At 38.2% G+C, this 17,800-nt stretch overlaps 1 protein-coding gene across 2 annotated transcripts; it reads left to right on the top strand.

The window, feature by feature from the left end:
* The first annotated feature begins 230 nt into the window (after positions 1-230).
* Positions 231-17,358, top strand: NUP37 (nucleoporin 37). 2 transcript variants are annotated; one of them, XM_057387430.1, is made up of 10 exons: positions 231-245; positions 1,938-2,157; positions 4,328-4,452; positions 5,406-5,478; positions 8,386-8,480; positions 13,188-13,278; positions 14,837-15,018; positions 15,708-15,758; positions 16,158-16,251; positions 16,994-17,358. In XM_057387430.1, the coding sequence occupies exons 2-10, from the start codon at positions 2,002-2,004 to the stop codon at positions 17,105-17,107; spliced, it is 981 nt and encodes a 326-aa protein (XP_057243413.1). In that variant the 5' UTR covers positions 231-245; positions 1,938-2,001; the 3' UTR covers positions 17,108-17,358. The 2 variants fall into 2 exon arrangements, with proteins under 2 accessions (XP_057243413.1, XP_057243412.1); XM_057387429.1 differs by lacking the exon at positions 231-245 and adding an exon at positions 1,528-1,778.
* The last annotated feature ends 442 nt before the right edge of the window (positions 17,359-17,800 follow it).

Genomic DNA, 17,800 nt, shown 5'->3' on the forward strand with positions numbered 1-17,800 from the left:
CCTCTCCTCAGCGGGGTTTGGAGCTCCGCCGCTGTGTCAGGGCCGCTCTGCCCTCTCCTCAGCGGGGTTTGGAGCTCCGCCGCCGTGTCAGAGCCGGGGCTGGAGCGGCTCCGTTCAAATCACCCGCGCTGCCCAATGGGCGCGGAGCCGCTGCCCCGGAAGCACTGGCGGTGCTGCGGGATCCGGGGCGGGAGCTGCTGCCGGAGCGGGAGCGGGAGCGGGATCGGGATCGGGATCGGGATCGGGTGCGGTGCGGGATCCGTGCGGGATCCGGGGCTGTGCGGGATCCGGGGCTGTGCGGGATCCGGGGCTGTTCAGGATTCAGGGCGGTGCAGGTTCCAGGGCTGTGCGGGATCCGGGGCTGTGCGGGTTTCAGGGCTGTGCGGGATCCGATGCCGTGCGGGTTTCAGGGCTGTGCGGGTTTCAGGGCTGTGCGGGTTCCGATGCCGTGCGGGTTTTAGGGCCGCTGAGGTGCGTGTGAGCCGGGACAGGGGCACCCCAGCCCCGCAGAATTGGGGAGCAGCATTTGTGCCCGGAGGGGTTAAAGGGGGGATCAGGAGCACAAAGGGAGCGTGGGGATGGGGAGAGGTGAGCGGAACCCATGGGGCTCGGTGTCCCTGAGTGTGTTCCTAAAGGAATGAAGGTGATAAAACTCTCGGTGTTTTCASGCTGGTGTGGCGGCTGATAATTGGGGTGAGAAAGTTGGGGCTGTTCAGCCTGGAGAGGAGAATCTGGCGTGGAGACCTCACAGCAGCTTCTCCCATCTCAGGTGGCCCTAGAGGAAAACCAAAGAGGGACACTTTGTGAGGAACTGCAGTGACAGGACGAGGAGTAATGGGTACAGAGTGAAAGAAAGGAAACTTCAGTTAGATGTGAGGAAGAAATTCTGTACTGTGAGGATGGTTAGCCACTGGAAAAAGATTACCCAGGGAGATTGTGGATGCTCCAGCCCTGGAAGTGTTCAAAGCCAGGTTGGATGAGGCATTGACACCTTGGTCTAGTGGGAAATGTCCCTGCCCATGGCAGGAGTTTGGGATTAGAGGATCTTTCAGGTCCTTTCCAGCCCCCTAAGATGCTGTGATTCTGTAATGGCTTAAAGGAAGAAGACTAYAGATAGGAATAAAATTTGCATTTGGCCTTAGGACCAAAACAATGCAAGTCATATGGTTAAAGTRTTAGTGGTAATATGGTGGTTTTATTGTATGAATTAATAAATAACCACGCATCTGTGGAGGGACTCTGTGTGTTTGAGTGCTGCCTGTGTCAAACCTGGCTGGCTCCCAAGCGAAACATTCTTGGGTGCTGGGGCCTTCAGATCATTTACACACCAAAATCTGTCAAAGGCCTGAGATTTCAGGTGGTTTTCACATGGTGTGTAAAGGTCTGATTTCACAAAAAGACATCAACTAATGTCAAATCTCTCCTGGGACTAAAGGAGTGATTCTGAAATCAATTGTGTACCTTGAGCTCTTGTGTTCTAGCACAGGAGCCTGATTTCCTGAAAACTGCTTGAAAGCATGACAGTATTTCATACAGTCTTGCAACCTTGGTTAACTCTGGTTTTAGTTAGACACACAGTGTGTAAAGAGGCAGAGGAGTAAAGAGAATCTGGAGGTAGTGATGTATAGTTTCTTATCATTTGGTTGAAAATGCTAAAATGCTGTGTTTGATTTTTCTGGTGTGTTACTTTTTTTTTGTATTGCTGTTGGGTTGCCAAGAGTAGCACAAAATCTACAGTTATTGCTGCAGTCTGTAGAGCCACTTTTGAATTTAGTAAGGTTAGTAAATATTTCAATTGCTGAAATGAACATGCTATGTTTAAAAATAATAAGCTTAAGTGCGACTTTTGTGTTGTAAATATGTTACAGGCCAAAAACCTTTTACATTTTTTCTTTATGCAAATGAGTAATCCATGCTTTTTAAAACTTTGTGTGTAGGAATGTAGATTTTCATCCTGGAGAAGATATCACTTCTGTGAGACCTTGATTTMGCTCACTGAAAATGAAGCAAGATTCTACTAGAAACACTTCCTACACTGTGGATTGTGAGGATTACGTGCACGTGGTAAAATTCAATCCATTTGACAGYGGGGATGCGTGTTCCCTCATTGCTTATGGTGGCAACAATTAYGTGGTTGTTGGGACTTGCAGATTCCAGGTTAGTCTGACTTATTGTTGATTTGATTAATTTTCTCCTGAAGGATGATTGGCCACTTTCCTATTTCCTCCTCTCCCTGCTRTAAATGGGATGATTTGACTTGTTTGTTACATTAACAAATCTGGGATACTTGTTCTKCAGGTTCTTGTTTATATAKAAATATATATATAAAATATATATTAATATAAATTACTATCCTTCTGGTATAAACAGGGGGATATAAATTTCCTTTTGACTAGAACCATAGAGTCACAGAATGGTTTGGTTTGGAAGGGATCTTAGAGATCCTCTATTCCCAATTTCCCCTGGTTGCTCAGAGCCCCATCCAGTCTGGCCTTGAACACTTTCAGGTTTGAGGCATCAGCAGCTGCTCTGGACARCCTTTCCCTGTGCCTCAACCCCTCCCAGTAAAGAATCTCCTCCAGTAGCTTATCAAAATCATCCCTCTTGCAGTTTCAAATYGTTGCTTCTCATTCTATCACCACACTCTCTGAATGGACTGCAAAAAAATCAGAAATATTTTACTGGAAGAGTAATCCCATTTTGCTGTCTCTTGCTAATGTTGGTCAATGCTGTCTCAGAATTTAAATGCCCAGCTTTGAGAATATGTGACATTATCTTTGCTCTGTGTTGTTCTTTATCATTGGTGGGTAGTTGGCACATTTTTTCACAGTTCTATTTTGTTCTGCATGTATTTGCTAATTGGATTAAATTATCTACTAGAGCTTCCAGCTAGCCTGGGAAACAGCAAAGATTACAACTATTTTCAATGTTACAACTAAAATATCTGTGCTAATTTTATWGGTATTTCTTTTTAGGGATGGATTGTAGAAATATCTAATTTTTTTTCCCCTCCCAGTTGTTTTTACTGGATCTCCTTTACAGACTCTTGGAACAGTAAAGTTTCTTACCTTGAAATTATTTAGAATTATCATATTGTAACAAATTTTAAAATGTAAAATACTGAGTGATGTRTATTTTTAAACCATATAAAATGTTTTTCCTTAGCTGGGTTTTTTTGCCTAGGTGCTTGGCATTCAATTGGACACAATTGCTTGGAATTTCTAAGCTTTGTTTGTTCATCTTGTTTCTCTATTATSCAGTATTTTTAATGTTGTCTATTATGAATAATAGCATAGCTCATATTTTTATTTTTATTATTATTGTTATTTCCCATGGTGTTACTGCTGGAAATTTTCTGAGAGGCACTAGTGCTAACCACAAAAACACACTGACATTTGTGTTGCTCTCTCACTTGTTACTGCTGTAGGCCTTGAAAGGGAAGCAATTAAAATTTTGACAACCACTGGTACAAGGTGGTTTTTTTTCTATAATTTTCATATCCTCCCTTTCCTTCCACATGTGGAGTCACTGAGTATTTCCAAGTAGGAGAGGAAGATGTTATTCTTTCTTCCTGGTGAGAAGCATTGAAAAGCTGTGGGTAATTTCATGCATCCTCAGCTTGGCCTCTACATTGTGCACAGGGCATGCAGAGAGGTTCTTTACCTTAAAGCAGAAATTCTGACATAGAAAAAGTTCTGTAAAAATATCCTTTTAGGTGCTCCCTTGGTTGTTTTGAAAACTTGTAGAAGTTTTCTRGAGGTCAGCTCATTGATGGAGGCCACAATCCTAATTCTTGTTTCATYTTTTTGCTATCATGTGGTGTTGTCACCAGTGAGAAAAATAAGCAAGCCTGTAATTGTGGTTAGATGACAGAGGGCACCTTCCCATGTCCTGCTGTTTGAAGAGCCATGCTCTGAAAGTGGCAGCATTTTTCCATGCTGTAAAAGCATCTCAGAGAGAAGACAGTTTCAATTACAGGCTTGCTTTTGTTCCCCTTGTTTCTCCTCATTTCAGTGTGTATTAATTTATCATGCTGTTATAAGTGGATTTATCTGGGAAGATACTTCTTKTACAGAGGATGAGCTCAGCATCTTTGTAGCTCAGTTCTGATTTTTGTGCTCTGCACTGGCCTCTGGCTTGAGAATGAAATCATTTAATGTATTTTTAAGYACTTAAATACTTCAAGTTAATACCAGGATTTCACTTTGAAAGTATTATGATCTGAAAAGATCCTGATATCTGTAATTTTGAAAGCCTTTTCATGTGATGATTTGTTAGAAGCCCTCCAGACACTGTTGTGAATCAGCTAACTGCACTATTTCTGCAGGAGGAGGATGCAGAAGTGGAAGGCATGCAGTATAAGACACTGAGAACATTTCACCATGGAATCAGAGTTGATGCCATAGCGTGGAGTCCYGAAACGAGGCTTGATGCTATTCCTCCCCAGATAAGGTACAAGGAGTCCTTCTCTCTTAGCTGTTTACCCTGATTAAATATTGGACTATTTAAAGCTCATGAGTGAAATCTGACTCTTCAGAAGTCACTGATGAAGTCCCTGAACACTTCACTAGGACATTTTTATTGTTGTAGTCATTATTTTTATTTGTTCATTTGTTTGTTTTTTGTCCTACGTCTTGTGACCCTTGACCCTCTCCCCAGTGAACAAACAGTAAATAATATTATTTTCATTATTTTTATGGACCTCAGACATAGTTCATTCTTCATACATCTGTGAAGAAACATTTCATTTAAGAGTTTTAGTAACTGTGAGATCATTTGAATGGCCTCCTTTATAAAGCTRCTTTATATTTGTACTGGTTTGCATAGTATGTGCTGTGTTTCAGAGTAGATCAGATACCATTTATGAGAGCCATTAAGGTGTAAATCCAGAAAGTTTAGAAAGATGGTCAGCTATTAAATGTTAACTTAAGAATTAAAATGTACTCAGTAGTTGTGTGATTCTTCAAAATTACCATAGTTGCTTACTGCTGCACTGTCTTTTGGGGCAAAATATGTTAGAAATTGATTTATGAATTCTGTGTTTCAGTATTTAAMCCACTGATAATGAGTGTTCTTTTTTGTGCTCTACCACTTCTTCCAAGGAAAATTTCAGTGGAATTTATGAGAGATATTTCAGGTAATTGGTAATTGATCCAGCTTTAGCTTTGTAAAGTGTCTTACATTTCTATCTGTGAATAAGTATTCTTGGCACTTGATGCACACTGTTTTTCATATAAGCTCCATTTATAACTCTGCTTGTTGCCAAAGCAGAAAAGGCTAGATAGCTGCTTTTGGTTTTTTTCAAAGTTGATTTTTTCTTTGCATCTCACTTTGCATTTTTAAAATGAGGGAGAACTGCTGCCATGGTGATTGACTGAGGGCCTCTTTTTTTCTGTTGAGTGCAGGTTTTGTACTGCAGCTTCTGATAGGAAGTTGAGGCTTTTTACTTCAGACCTGCAGGACAAGAATGAATTTAAGGTAAGGGTAGCTAATGTGATTTTTAAAAGATTATTTAGTCTTTAGTGAAGTCTAATGTTCAGCTGTCCTTCTGCTCCATTTGTCAGAGATCCATCATCTCYACGGATAATTATTGTATTGTAAATGTCATTCAAGTGCAAATAACTGTAATTATTACCTACACAATCTTCTGATTTCCTTCCAAATTCTTGCCTTGAAACCATGTCCCAGTCCAAGTACTGCTATTATTATTAGATGTTTGTGCAATCCAATTGGAAGTTTTTTTGGTGGGGTCTTAGATAACAAGAAGCAAATCCARCTATTAAAGAAAATACTTTGGAGAGAGTCTTCCTTGGTTTTTACTGCTTTAGAATATGGTRATGTCTCTTTTGATGAGAGTGGCTTAGCTTTTGTTTTTGGTGTGTTAATTTGTATTGGTAAGACAATGAGATTTATCACATAGATAAATTGTGGATGTCACTTATGTGACAATATTGATAATAGAATGAATAAAGGCACAGCATAAGAAGTAAAGATGGATGTTACTAAATGTCCTTAMAGAAAATGTTCTTTATGTTGCTTCATACATGCACATACTTTTAATTTCCTTCTTTCAGTCTTGATCATTTTACATTATTTTACTACCACTGAGTGAAAGTATCAGTGGGATAACTGACACAGAGTCACCTTGGTGGGATTTCTGAAAAAATGATCCTACAMGTTCTTTATGCTCTTTGCTTAAAGTGAGTTGGTATCTGTCATTCCAYGTTAAAGTTATTATTTATGTAATATCTGCCAGTTTTATCATACTTTAGACAACGGGCTTTAATGTTAAGCAGGGATGGACCAGGCCAGGGTAAAGTTAATGTTTGCACTCAGCSATCTCAGAGCTCTTTTCCAGCCTTAATGATTCTGTGATTGTTKGGTTCATATGCAATACAAATGAGAAGTGTTGGCTTGAATTTAACAGTAAAGCTATTAGCTTTGTTTATGCCAGCTCCASCACTGAAATCAGCTGTCCAAGAACTTTATTAAGGATGTACTGTGGTTGAAGAGTAAGTAAAAATACACACTSTTACTGGGTCAGGCTTGGTCTAATTAAAAATAATGAGAATACAGCTAAAAATACATGTTTTTACCTCTTCATGAGGAACTCAGTAAAAAGAATGTGGACTAGTGTGTTTATGTCAGTCAAAGTTGTCTTTGAGCCTGTCTTCTGGGTTTTTTTGATAGAAAGTGTGAAAACCCTTTCACTGGTCAGTCATCTTAGTTTCTTATACCTGGATGACCATTGTATTCTAAACTTTTTAGGAAGAAACACCTAACTGCTTTAGGTGAAGAAACACCTAACTGCTTTAGGTGAAGAAACACCTAACTACTTTAGGTGAAGAAACACCTAACTGCTTTAAAAACAACTGATGGTAGCTTTCAATAAAGTTTGATACAATGGCTTCTTAGTGACACTTCACTGCTGCCTCAGAGAACAAGTTTTATAAAGCTGAGGCTGAACTCATGGTGAACACGTGGAAAATTCTGAATCCATGATACAGTGGGATCTTCAGGAGAGGCACAGAACCTGGCAGCAAAGCTGAAGGAAGTGTGTGACTGTTGAGAATTTAATCTCTGAACATTTTGTCTCTTMTGGTAAACAATTAGTACATGTTGCTTCTGGAGGGATGGATGGAGTAATCTTACTCTGTTCTCCCGGTGGAAAAACTGTCTTGATGTAATAATCAACAAGGAACTTGAACACACTTGAGTTTTCCATTACTTTGTCGACACAACTAATCCAAAATTTATGGGTTGGATCAAGCCCAGAACAAAAAAAAAACAAAAGGTAAAATATGACTGATGGATCTTSGTGAAACCTTTTTCTCCTTTTGAGGTTTTCATTTGGAAATGAATTATGGCTTCCTTGTCCTGCTTCAAATTTTGTTTAATGAAAAGCATATTTCATCAGAACTCTAGAAGTAAAATGAGGCAGAATATTTGAAGTCAGAATGCTGAAAATTGTCAAAAGACTTGGCATTCTGTCTGAATAGTTTAGTATCATCTTAGGATCTATTAGTTCTAGTATAATCCATTAGGTTTTGATAAAAAATGACTTATTGGAAAAAAATAAGTTGGCTGCTGAAAATGTTTCTGTGTTGAATTGATGAAGCATTCATAAAGCTTAGAGGGGGGGATTTAGTTCTTGTGCGTGCTTGAGATTTTTTTTAATCAGTTTTGCATTTGTTCCTCAGAATAGCTACACTTAAAGGTAGTGTGTTTTTCTTTCAGAAAACTSTGGAACTTGTTTTCATTCGACCTTGTTTTCCTCTGCAGTCTCTGGGCCTCTTGCTGTTCTCCAGAGGATATTTTTGTCTCATTTTTATGATACCTTGCTGGGCAAAACAACAGCAAGCCATGCCTTGAGACTTAATCAGTGGCACTGAATAGAGGAGGGTGGAACAGTAACAGATGCACAGATATTTGCCTGACTTAAACCTTGGTGAGATTTCTGTCCAAAACACCACAGATGTGTTTAATGAGAGATTCAGAGATGAGAGTTCATCACCAGGAATCAGAGTTCTTTGGTGTAGGAAGTTTGTGCATACATTCACTTCCTGCTCATTCTCTTCTTCCTTTTTGAGATTTATTATCTTCTACCTTCAAAAKTCAGTGGTTGCCAAAAGGATAAGCTCTGGTGTGGTTCACTGATTCTTGTCAAGCAAAAACGTCAGCCTGACCTCTGGTAACCACAAAGAATCGTGGGGAGGTCTTTTTGCTTCCATGAATCTGAGCATGAATTAGATATTGTAAGGAAATCCAGTAACTGTTAAAAACTTCCTTTTCTCTTGACACTCACACATCTTTCCATTAGCAGGTCTGTTAAATGCATTGGTGGAACTGTCAGCTGTAGGTCAATCTCTGTTTTTTGCTTGGCAGACAATTGATGGCCACTCAGATTACATCAATGATCTGGTCTTTGCTCCCAGCCACGGTCAGGAGATGGCGAGTGTCAGTGATGATCACACCTGCAGGTATGCATTTTGTTAAAACAGGATTGAACAGCTAGTATGTGACCTCTTCTGTGTGGGAATGCTTTATATGTCCACTTGAATAAGCATTTCTTTTCTTTATTTGTAGTGTGCTCTCTAAGAGTCCACTAACAAGACAAAAAACAGACTATTCTTGTTAACTTAGGCTGTGGACTGGCTTTTTGTTGTGACTTGTAGATTGTCTTTTTTCAAAGCAATATTTCAAACCAGCTAGATTCMAAATGAAGAAAACTGATGTCTTGGAATTGCATAGACTGTGTTCCCCCTTTCTGGGATTGGAATAAAATGAGAATAGGACAGAGCAGACCTGCACAGCTCAGCACTGAGTTACACAGACCCTCTCTGTGCATTCTGTCATCAGRCAGGTCAGGTTTTAAACCAGTTTGTGTCTGGTCCATATTTCCAACTAAATCATTGGGGATCAATAGCAGAAATGGATGATTTGCCTGTATCTTGTTCTGATTTATTTCCTATTCTTGATTTCTTCATTAAATCTAAACTCATATTTGGCTTATTCACCAAAAAACTGTTTGACTGTGTGTCCTTTTTCTGTTCATCTTATGAAATCCTCAGCTTTCCTGGGATGAAAGAAAACTGTTTTAAAACTAGAAATCTAATTGATACTAATCGGAAAGGAAAYAAAATTTATGCAATCAATGTATACCAACAAGATTTCAGCTTCATAAATCTGACATTTTATGCCATAAACCATAAAGTCTTCGGTTAAAAGCCATGGGAAATAAGTAGGATTTTTTTTGGCTACTTGAGCTCTTAYTTTTTCCATTCATGCATGTGGGGTTTGAAGATTCTTTCTATTAAATTTAAAGGTTACACTTTCAAAACGAGTGGAAAATGCATTCCTTGGGACTTACCAAAATCATTCTTGACTTAACTCTGTAATTTGCTGCACTAGTAATGTAAGAAGAGGAATAATTCTTGTGTCTGTACTGAATTGCTATCCTGAAATTGTCCTTAGGATACAAAATCTGCTRATGCCCTAATGTGGGATAAAGTTCTAGAACAATTAGCACAAATCTTGAGTTCCAGTTTTAAATACTAATGAAGTTTTAAAACAATGTTTCAGTGTTTACTGACTATATMCTAACATGTTTAGGTCTTCCCTGGYTTTCATTCAATAGAAAGTTTAGGTTTAGGTTTAAGTTTATCAGGGACCTTGAAGAAAGTGAGATTTCCAGTCTTGCCACAAATTGCTGCAGCAATGCCATCTCAGGCATTTTGGTTTGAAGACAGACAGTGTAAGTGGGGTGCTGGTTGTATCCAATGTTCTTAGCTTTAAATTGCTGCTGTGTCACTCAGGAATTACTGTTTCCCACATAAAGTTTCAAAATTCTGTATAATATTTATGTGTAATTAAAATAATTTGCTTGCCCATTTCTTGGTATCATAAAAACATGCTTAATGAATAAGAAAAAAATATTCCAGCTTTAAGGAATATTCCATTTAATTCCTTGAACAACAAGGCATTATACAGTTCCTTGGATGTTTGCATTATGTGTAGGAAGGAACATGTGCATCCCACTTTGGTAATGGGATCCATGTGTGCACAACTGTCTGTGCACCACTCTGCAAAAAAAAAAAAAATTCCTACTGGCTTTGTCATTATGATTTGGAAACACAGTCCAGGAGTCTGCACAGATTCAGATGTACAAATCATGAAGCCAAAAAATTGTGGGAAATGTTTGGAAAACACCACGAGCTCAACTGACACCTTCGCTGTTGGTGGTTGTGGACATTGTCTGATGTTTCTTCAATTACTCAATGCAAAATTTCATCCTGTCAAAACCCACTSATCTCATATCCATGCTGAAAATGAACCTCTTGAGTGTTAAAAGGTTCATTCAATCTGATTGATAATCCCCTCATGCTCCCTCCTCTTGTGGAACTGAAGGGTTGCTGACAGTGTCAGGCTCTCAGTAGCACCAGCATTGAAATTCCTTCTGCTCAGGGAGTGCTGCAATGGCTTTGATTTTAAAAAGCTAGAAAAGACTTCTCCATCCCTTTCTCTCCCTCACTCTCCTTTTTCCTTTTTTTTTATCTTTCCTTAAACTACATCCTCTTGCTCTCTTTTTGAGTGCAGAAGAATGTTCAGTTGAATTGTGTTCCATGTTATCTGTTAATATTCCTGCCATTTGATTCCTTCCTGAGTTCTGCTCATTTGCTTAGGCCGTGCTCACATCACTTCATAGAGAACTCTGTGAATTTATCATTCACTGTGAAGTTCAGTCCTCTCTCTTGCATGTAGAAAAAATTCAGTTTTGCTCCATAAAGAAGGGAGAAAGGCTGGATGTCACTGAAAGCTAAATTGAGTCTTRGGATATATTGYAGTGTTTCATCTGGTTTTAGAGGGTTTTATCTGTAGCATATTTTTCATATGATACTCTCGTGCCCTAGTTATTTTATGTTGATTTTTCTCTAGACAATGTGAAGGAAARCTAATGGTAACTCTTTAGTAATTTGTTTTTGTTTTCTTTAATGTATTGCCAGCACATGTTACACTTGAATCTTAATTTATTCAATAAATATTTCAGTTTCTGGCTATATTGAAAAGTTGTCATTATCACTYACTTCTGCCTCCAAAATCATATTCCATTTGCATCTTCCCATTCCTAGTGACAGCCAGTTATGGATTTCTGTCAGAATTTTTAATAAAAGTTGTCTTATTTCATATTTTTTTCTTCATCTGTTTGTATGATTGGATTTTCCAGTGTCCCTTCATATGAAAAATGTCCTACTGAAATATTTGGKGTTTTTTTAGAGTCCAGTCTTTGAATTTGCACACTTTTTGTATAAATTGAACAAGTATGTGATTGTATAGATATGATGCATTCAGASCAAGATCCATGTTGATATGTATTGCCTGGTTTGGGTTTTGGGGGTTTGGGTTTTTCTTTTCCCCAAATATAAATTATATCATCTTTGGTATCAATAAAGAAAATACAAGAGAGTCTTTTATCCCTTTCCCCTCCCCATACTGTTTGTTACTAACAGTCCTGCCATTCTTACAAAGTAAAAAATACAAATTTAGTAACTCTATAAATAACAAAGTTAGGGAGGTAAAAAGCATAATTTTCTGTCTCAACACCTAATAACATCACTCACTTCAGGGAAGGAAACATAATGGCATATTCCTTTTGCCAAAATGATTCACTGTCTTCTGTTGTATCATCATTTTCTCCCTGCACAGTAAATACACATGGGAAGTGTTGATTTGACTTGGACAAATCTACAAGGCAAAATTTTTGGCAGTAGAAGAAAGTATTGTGTGTTTCTAAATTACCTAATCAAGTAGATATTTCATTTTTTAAACACTTGTCAGGTTTTTGTTTTGACTTTTTTTAGTAAGGACACTGATTCTTCMAGATTAGAGACCCTGTGTTTTCTACGGGGAGAACAAATATTTGATCTGTTGTGGTTTGGCATAAGAAAACAACATTGTTCATTAAATATATTTACTTTATTCCCATATATTTTGTCTAGACTTATGATGTATTAGTTAAGAGTTTTTTTAATCTCTTAAATATAAGGCTGTAAGCACCCTGGTGAGATATAAACTGAAAAGGTCTGGAGGAAGTCAGCAAAAATCCTCTAGAATAAACAATAATAGTACGTAGCCACTCATCTAACTCAAAAGACTGGGCAAAACACAGCTTTTAAAAGTGGCTGTTTGTAAGGTTTGGCATGTCAGAGAGGAAGGATCCATGGGTTTGTTCCAGTGCCCAAATGCCTATAAATAAATGTTCACAACTGGGATGTCTTTGTCCTGCAGCTGAGCTGTGGATTTTGTATGAAAAGAGGGACCTGAGCAGTGGCTGTGAGGTAAAATAGGCTCAGTTTTGGTTTTGTTGCATTTTATAAACAAAGTAGCTCCATGGCTCATTGACACTCATATTGAACWCATCCAAAGCAAACTCACTCATCACCTAACCTAGTTTTGGTGTTTCAGCATACACTTCATTGTTGGTCCATATTGACCAAACACTGTTGATTTTGAAGTTTTTTATAGCTGCCAGGTATGTACTGTAGGTGTTTCTGAAGAAAAAGGTTCAGCTGGCACATGTGATTTATCTGCTGAAAGCTCCCCAAGACCCTCTGTTGGCTGGTGTTGCCTCTGTTTAGCCATGGCTCTTCTGTTTGCTTAGCTTCATTTCTGCTTTCTGATATTTCCATTACTCAGTTCTGTCCTACCAGAAAAAGCTGGAAACTCACAAATCAGGGAGCCAAAACACTTTAATGCTTGGTGTGACCCTTCCCATGGTGACATGGATGATTTAAGGTGTGTGGCACCTCACTTTGGGTTCCTGGTATTGCCTGGACCAGCGCTGACCTTCCTGCTTTGTGCTGGTATTTATGGGATAGTACAAAGGCTGCAGTGTTGACTTGGGAAAAAAGGAGAAACATCTCATTGAGATTTCATGTCTAGATAACTGAAAAGTCAAATCATTTTAATATTTAAATAGAGGCTCTGCCTAGCTCATCAATTTTGACATGCATTATCTGTAGCATGAATCACTTCTCCTGACTTCTTCAAGTGATCCAGCATGAACCCTGTTTCATGTGGTCACTTCCTTTGTCCTTTCCTTTCAGGCACTGAAAGTTAATGTATTTGCAGGCAAATGGCAATAGTTCAGTGCTTTACTTTTTTTTTTTTTCCCTTTCTTTTCTCTCCAGGGTCTGGGATTTGGAAGGAAATGAGAAGGCCCATTTTGTTTTACGTTCTCCTGGAATGAGCGTTTGCTGGCATCCTGAGGAGGCTTTTAAGGTTGTGGCTTTCAGCTTTTTGCTCTCACCACCTTTAAAACAACAGCAAGGGGGACACACCCAAAGTATGAACCTTTGATGCTGTACTGACATTGAAGTTTGAGGAGCAGGTCTACACTGTAACTTGATATGGATTGGATCTGCTAATSTGAAGTGACTGTAAATGAATTATCATTATCATTCTTGTCATTTTACCCTATCAGAAATATTCCTTCCTGATGATGTGCATCAGTTGTTGATAACTATTCTATTAATTAGTTGTTGATAACTATTCTGCTGATTGCATATTAATTGACAGTTACCAGAGAAGAGTTCAGGTTTTTCTCAGTCGTGGTGACCTGGTTCACCAGTAACAGACTTTATAGAGCACGCCAAGCTTTGAAAAGTATCTGTTTGAAGTTAACAAGGGATTTTTGTTGTTGTTCTTGCTTGAAGTACATGAAATACGTTCTGMAAAACCAAATCAATAGACTGTGATTTTATGCTTATCTCTTCACTGTACTGGGGAGGATTAATCAGCTGGTCTGTACCCAAATATCCAGATTCATTAATGCTCTAGTCCCTGCAGTCTGGGATTTATTATTCCTGTCGTGCCTATCCCTAACTGCCTTAAGCAGCTACAGATGGTTGTTCAAGTTACCTCAAAAATACTTAAAACAGAGAAAAGCATTCAAATAAGAATAGAAAAATATYTACATATCAATAGGGAAGGAGGATCTCTGTTCTCCTCACACTTCCCCCCAGTATCAATATCTGTCCTTGCTAAGAAAGCTGGGAAATTCAGGTGGAATCAGAATGGAATGGGTTAGCTGCTGTTTGCTACTGGGGAACTTGGTTAGCACAACAAAATTAAAAGATTTTCAAAAAAAATATTACAATAGTACGCCGATCTTCCATATTACTAGAAAGTCTTTTCTTTGACCATTGTCAAAGACAGGTACAGGTCTGGGTTTGTTTTTTTAAAGAGAAGCCCGTTCCTAAAGCTCATAAAACTTGTCAAGACAGTTCTTGCTGAAAAGTTTAATGCAGTCAAAATCTTTACAGCACCATGACCTTTAGTTTGCAGAAAAGCATATTTTGGTGACAGTTCWGTTTTTCTAAACAAACTTGGGTATTCTTGGAGTATTGCTTTTTATTCCTCTTTGCTTTTTTTAATTATTGCTCATGAATATCAGAGAACCATTTATTTTTATGGAGAAAAAATTTCATTTCATTATCTGGATGTTGGAAGGGGTTGCCCAGAGAAGTTGTGAATGCTCACTCCTTGAAGKGTTCCAGACGAGGGTGGAGGAAGCCCTGAGCAACCTTGTTGTATAGAGATARAATAATGGATGTAATCATTGTGTATAACAGTGTGACAGTGGCATGGATTAAAGTGGGTTTTATTCATTGATGCAAGAGTGTCCAGGAGAACATTTTCTAGTATGAAGTGAAAAATTGTACTTCTTTTAGTATTATTAATATTTGCTTGGATGTGTTCTAGGTCTTCTATAGAGTAGAAAATATTTAAGTTCCATTACATGCTAAGTTTCCCACATTCTATGAATTTCTTTTTACAGCTGATGGTGGCAGAGAAAAATGGAACAATACGATTCTATGATCTGATCACACAGCAGGCCATTCTCTCCCTGGAGTGTGAACAAACACCACTGATGTCAGCAGACTGGTGTTTAAAAAATACTCTGAAAATTGGAGCAGTTGCTGGAAACGATTGGCTGATCTGGGATATCACTCGCTCCAGGTATTTTTATCTCCATGGGATAGGATTTTTGAGGAGATGCAGGTGCTTGGCTGACACACATGTCAGGAATGGCTCAGGGAAGGGACACAGGCAGGTCCAGCTCCCTGCTGCAGCAGGGTCACCCTGAGCCCAGGATTGTGTCTGGATGSTTCTGGGGTGTCYCCAGTAAAGGAGATTCCTCACCCTCTCTGGGTGTTCCCTCCCWGTCACCTCTGCTGAGGCTGAACATGCCCAACTTCCCCAGCCTTTCCTTGGGAGAGATGCTCCAGCCCTTACAAATATTCATAGGCACTATATATTGTATAAACTAGTCAGTAAATAAATAAGCAATTATCAGGAATTATGATATTAACACAGACCTCGCATTCTTTGTTTCATCTTTATCATTATTTTCTGTTAATAATAGCATTGTCTATCTTTTTGTCCATTTGAGATGACATCACACTGCTGTTTATCTCTCACTGTRTGTGCTTGTTAAATTTCATTCCAGGTCATAAATAAGCAACTATTGATCCATAATAAACTGGATAACTACTGCAGCCTGAGATCAAAGCTGCAGGGATGCTCTGGTTTTCCCTCAGCTGCTTCACAGAGAACAGACAATGTGTCCCCTCACTGTGCTTTTGGTACTTCCAGTCTGAGCTGCAGTTGTTTGCACAGCAGTTTTTAACACTGAATGTCTCTTTTAGTTACCCACAGGATAAGAGACCCGTCCATGTTGATCGAGCAAGATTATTCAGGTAGAAGTATTGTCTCTATTTTGTGGTTTTATCTATGTAAATCTGTGTCTATGCAAGCAGTTGTGAGTTCAGTAACCTGATTGTGTCTCACTTAGGTCATTTTTAGGAGCACTTGGCCAATAAACTTTTTAAAATTGTGAATGACACGTGTATAGTATATATGTGTAACACTCCTGTGATTTTTTTTTGTTTTACAGCAATGTGCATATGGGGCTGTGGGTGGGGAATCATTTACAAGCTAATTCACTAAATGTATTTCTCTGGTTTTAGAATATGTAACATCTCCACACAGTCCCAAGGGAGAGAACTCCACTTTGTGTGCMCTTCTGAGAGTGTGATAGGAGTGTTTGGAAAGTACATCATTCATTTTATTCATTGCTGGATTCATTTTATTCATAGGTGGTCCCGAGTGAATGAAAATTTGTTTGCAACCACTGGATATCCAGGAAAGACAACGACTCAGTTGCAGGTTCATCATTTAGGACATGCCCAGGTAAATTTTTGACTGGAGTTGCATCTGTTCTCCTTAGATCAGGCTCATGTRTACTTAAAAGCTTCAATTCAAAACTAGCCCACACCATCCAGAACTGCTGCTTGGTGTACCTATTTTATTTTGTTTTATTTCATTTTATTTTACTCRGTGGCATTCATGCTAAGGAAAARAATTGCYRCACACTTAGCCTGCTATTTTAAAAKCTTCTTGATCTATATATTKTAGTTTGCTTTGCCATATCGGTGCTAGGGGGAAGAAAATCACCTTTAACCTGATATTTAATAAATCTGTCTCTAAACTAGTTGTGTATATTTCTGGTTTGAACTGATTATATTTTAAATCATTAATGAAAACCTGAAGCACAGGAAATGCTGGAGTCAGTAGATATTTGTAATGCTTGCACTAAAAGTATTACCTCCAAACATACTAGTTGTGAGTGCACTGAAATAGCAGAAGTAAATCTTTAAAAAGGTTTCTAAGTTTAAGAYCATGCCTTTAAAATAATAATGTTTGCAATAATGTAGATAGTTCCAACTATTTGTTATTGTGGAATATTTTGCTGTATGTCACTTAGATGTAGTAAGTAGRTACTGGAATCATATTTTTCAGTTGAATTTCTGTCATATTTTAACTGTATTTGTTAAGGAGTGTTTAATCTGTGATATTTGTTGTGCCTGCTATAGAAGTCATTTAAAAGGGAAGTTGTATTGATATTTCTCTCCCTTTTTTTTTTCTTTTAAAGCCCATTCTGACTGGGACTGCAGCTGTAGGATCTGGTTTGACATGGCACAGAACTCTTCCATTATGTGCAGTCGGAGGAGATCATAAAATTTTCTTTTGGGTAACTGAAATGTAAAATAAGCATTTGTCTTCAATGCCAATGACAGCATAATGCCTTTTCTATTAAAATGAAGACATTTATTCTTTGTAATGGGACTTATTCACTTGGAAAAGGAAGAACCAAGCAAGATACGAATCATTTGTGTTTGATTTTTAGTTTGCAAGTACAAGAGCTTTTGTAAAATTGGTTATCATACATCTGATACTTGSTTATCTCTATTAAAACAAAAAGTACTTTTTAAACGTGGTATTTGGTGTGAAATTAATTTTTAAGTGTTTTTTAAAGAAGCTTTGTGTCCCAGCATCTACGTTTTACAATCTCACTCAGTAAACATAGCTCAAATACCTGAAATTGTGCAGAATTGCTACAGAAAGAACACCTATATTAACTCTCTATATTCACTTTCCCAACCATCACTACTTTATAAGGAAAAAATAATGCAGTAATATACTGTCTTAAATGTTGTCCCTGAACATTTTTKAATAAACTAGGTACCACTAACAGTAAAGAAGCTCGTGGTAAAATCAGAATGATAATTGGAAGCAGTTTTATTTTTCCYAAGATGACTTCAAGCCTGTCAAACAGCAAACAGGTTTTTTTTCTGCTTACAGGCTTTTTCTTCTGGCCTTTACAGGAAAATCAAAGGCGTTCTGCTTTCCAGMAACTTATTTTTCCTGTCCTTCCCATACAAAACCCAGAACTAAAGTA

Source organism: Malurus melanocephalus, unplaced genomic scaffold, assembly GCF_030028575.1.
Source record: "Malurus melanocephalus ecotype Western Australia unplaced genomic scaffold, MMel_1.1 scaffold_1215, whole genome shotgun sequence".
In the NCBI taxonomy this organism is placed as follows: Eukaryota; Metazoa; Chordata; class Aves; order Passeriformes; family Maluridae; genus Malurus; species Malurus melanocephalus.